Source organism: Meleagris gallopavo, chromosome Z, assembly GCF_000146605.3.
Source record: "Meleagris gallopavo isolate NT-WF06-2002-E0010 breed Aviagen turkey brand Nicholas breeding stock chromosome Z, Turkey_5.1, whole genome shotgun sequence".
Lineage (NCBI taxonomy): Eukaryota > Metazoa > Chordata > Aves > Galliformes > Phasianidae > Meleagris > Meleagris gallopavo.
The window spans coordinates 56,734,939-56,738,876 of record NC_015041.2 but is presented as its reverse complement, the minus strand read 5'-3'; the positions used below and the strand labels follow the sequence as shown (position 1 = coordinate 56,738,876).

The following is a 3,938-nucleotide window of genomic DNA, read 5'->3' as shown; positions in this document are numbered from 1 at the left end:
AGTCTTGGAGCTTCTGCTTATACATCATGCTTTATTTGCTGTAACAGGGATAGCACTTAGCATTTTGGTTACAGATTTTTTTTTGTGTTCTGAATGCAGGACTTTGGTGATGGTTATCTCAGTAAAACACATTTCCAGGTAACAAATAAAAGCATCTCACCAGATCTCAAGGCGAAAAACAATAACATTGAACAAATGCAGCTTACACATGTTGAAGTAAGTACCGATTTTAAACTTCTGTGTTTATAAAAGAAAATATGAACAAGATTTTAAAAAAGAGCATGGCATTAAGTCCTTCCAGATCTTCAGTTGTCGATGGCTTTTAGTTATTTTTCGTGCAGTGCTTCTTATTAATGTGTATCGTTATTTTGGAGGTGAAATCTGGGAGAAAATGGAAAAGCTCCTGCATTATCTATCTATGTGTTTTTGTCATGGAAGGGTAATTTTTTTTTGCATATTGATATACACTAACATTAAAAAACTTGTTTTTTTTTTAACTGAATACTTGATTGAAATGTATTTTTCTTTGAAGATTTTTCTTTAAAGAAATAAGTATTGTGTAGAAATTTTATGCTCACTGTATGTTTATTTTCTACTGTTACTTCTTACTAATTCTTAAAAATATTGAGCAATTTTTTTTAAACTAGTGATGAGAAAGAAAATAGATTATGTATTCTGGAAGGGAAATAAACTTTCTTTTAGAAAATGAATTCTGCTCATAAACAGAGGGTGAATTGCTTTAAATAACTATTTGCTTGTTTGACATTGGACTTACAGATTATTGACTAATCAAGATATAAACAGTGGAAACTCACTTGTTTTGTTGTTAGCATACGCAAGAAAAGAAATTTTGGATTATAATTGACTGAAAATAATGGATTCCTTGTGTTACAAGCTGTTGAATAGATTGACATAGTGTATTTTTCAGTTACCTATTCCTATAGCAATTCCTTTTCTTTTTCACCAGCACAAGTTTTTTTTACTTTTCTCCACAGCGACTGTGGTACAGGGTCTGAAATAAGTATTCTTTTGGCCTGATTTCTGAAGGAAATGCCACTTAAGCAATCATACCATCTGTTAGGTAGTTGTTTCTTGTGATTTTTTTGAGTTCACTCGTGGATTTCAACTGTATTTTAAAGAAGGGTAGATCTTTCAGAGAGTTTGTTTTTTAAGAAATTTGAAAGCTGATGTCTGGCCAAGTGAAAGATGACTTTTGCTGTCAGGTAGAACTCTATTCCTTGGGCTCTATTTGGCTAGTCAGTGCATGTAGCAAGATAAAGAAGCACCTTGGTCTTATTTGCAAATTGCTTGTGTTCTATTGTTGATAACTCTTTGGATGCACTGGGAAAGGTTGGAAAGCTTTACAGCCCCATTGCCGGTGCAGCAGATTTGATACCAATTGGAATTATCGTCATTTTTAGAGTCATTGCCTTATGTTTGTTATATAGGTACAAATTGATAGGCAGATTAAGTAGGTCATCTCAAGTGCAGCTGAAGCATTTTAGGTTTCCTTGAAATGTTAGTGTTTCTTGAAATGAAGCCAAATATCAGTGCTTCAGAGATTGTTATTTAGCTGTCTTTATAACAGTATTTATATACTTTAGGCCTGGCTTGTGAGAAGAGATCAGTTGTTTATATTCAGAATTATTCTTAATTATTGTGGCTGTTTTAACAATGAATCAAGTTTTCTTTAGAGTATATGGTAAAATGACATGTTTTAAAGCTGTTTAGGCCTCCCTTTGGAATAGACTCTCCAACCCACAGCCAGCAGGCTGCCTGCAGTCCAGTGTGTCGGGCACTGTGGCTGCTCCTGCTCCATGCTGTAAGGCAGCACCTCTTCCCCTGGGGGAGGGGGTCCTGGCACAACCACTGCTTGCAAAAGCCAAACGTCAGTGCACTATTATTGCTGCATCAACTGACTGCAGGGCACAGGGGGGGCAGTGCTGACTCAAGTGATGGCACATAACTGCCTGCATGTTGATATATTGGCTAAATGTAGAGCTCTGAACAGCAAAGAAAGAATATGCAGTCATGCTTTCTGTTGTGATAAAGGGATATGAAAGTAGGTTTCAGAGTGACTGAAAAGATCATCAATTTGTGTTTGTGACACCATTTTCTGTTGATACAAGTACATGACCTGTAAATATTCAAATGGAATATGTAGAATTGCAATCAGATATTTAACTTAAAAATCTGACCCTGTCTCTTTACAAGACTTCTATTAGCCCTCTCTTCCCAGAGAGAGAGATCCTTTGCTTCACAGTCACATCTTATTCACGTCTCTGCTTTTTGGCAGTATGCACATATGTGAAAAATTGTCAGGGATGACGTACAAGAAAAGTAAAATGTCATCGAAAACCTGATGAACACGTTGAGACCTCACTAAGAATTTCAACCACTGCCATCAAACCAAGGTGATGCATTTGTATCACAAAAACAAGGTCAATAACCCTCCAGTCTTTGTTCCTCTTTTTTAAACATGTTTTAAGAAAAATACAATTAAATTTTGTTTACTTATATGTTAATGATACTGTATATTTCATAGGGGCTGAAAGTAGTGCCTCCTGTTTTAGGATGTTGGCCCCTGACATCAGAGGTGGATATTGGTGGTATGGCTTTTCAGCCTGGGGAAGAGAAGGCTCTGAGGAGACCTTATAGCAAGGGGCCTACAGAAAAGCTGGAGAGGGACTTTTCATCTAGGCAGGTAGTGACAGGGTATGGCGGTGTGGTTTTAAATGGGAAGAGGATAGATTAGACTAGATATTAGGAAGAAATTCTTTATTGTGAGGCTGGTGAGACACTGGAACAGGTTGCCTGGTGAGGTTTTGGATTCCCCCTCCCTGGAAGCATTCAAGGCCAGACTGCATGGGGCTCTGGTCCAGAGGGAGGTGTCCCTGCCTATAGGAGGGGAGTTGGAACAACATGATCTTAAAGGTCCCTTTCAACCCATACCATTCTGTGATTTTGTGAAACTGGTTGCATATATGAAAAACATGTTTTCCCACAAATGTAGACTCTGCAAGCAAGTCCTGTTTCAATAACAGTCTATTATTAAATAGACTGTCGTATTTTTGTAAAGATAAACATTGTACTTATAAATTGTGTGAGATTGCCACAGTATTTTATTGAAAGAGATTCTGATGATTAAACTTTAACTTAAGTGGTGATCTTTGCAGTGCTTGGGAAGTTCTTTGTTGATTATGTAGTCAGTATTTATCATAGCTTTTTTCTTAGAAAATTTTTGAAATCTTATTTTTATATATTTGAAAGCTAAATGATATCTAAATAAGAATTTTAATTTCTTTTGTGAATGACTGTCATTGGCTGATTGATAGATTCATATTTCAGAATTTCAAATTTCAGAATTTCTGTTGTGATCTATAAATTTACTACATTGTATCACTGCTGTTTGTGTCTTACTGAGTTATTTTCATTTGTCTATAGTATGATCTTCCCCTTTAAGGTATCTTGGAGGAAGTTTTATGTGTGATACTTAATTAGGAATAGTCAAGAAGGAAAAAATAGGAAACTAAAGTTGTCGTAATTGGTATCCATTGATAAGAACAAAAAGCGTTGACAGAGCAAAAAGTGTACTGTGGTGTATGGCGTGGCATAAAAGGTCACAGCAGTCTCCTTTATAGTGTTCCTGGGAATCTGTTTCAGAGATTATGAATGGAACACTGGTTTTGACAGGTGCAAATCAGGAAAATGTGAAGACAGAATTTTGAAGCTGGTTAGAAATAGGGAAAGTCATCCAGAATGAGGATGGAACTCCTATTTAAATAATTGAACCAGAAGGCCCATCAATGAATCACAGAATCATAGAATTGCTCAGGTTGGAAAAGACTTTCAAGATCATCAAGTCCAACCACAAACTAACCATACTACCCTAACTCTAACAACCCTATGCTAAATCATGTCCCTGAGCACCACATCCA

General features: G+C 36.3%; 1 protein-coding gene across 1 annotated transcript in view; it reads left to right on the top strand.

Annotated features, from left to right (window-relative positions):
* Nucleotides 1-3,938, top strand: part of ATG10 (autophagy related 10) — a 78,498-nt gene that overhangs the window by 5,030 nt on the left and 69,530 nt on the right. Inside the window, 1 exon segment of the mRNA XM_019610241.2 lies at nucleotides 100-216. Coding sequence (XP_019465786.2) covers nucleotides 100-216 — 117 coding nt within the window.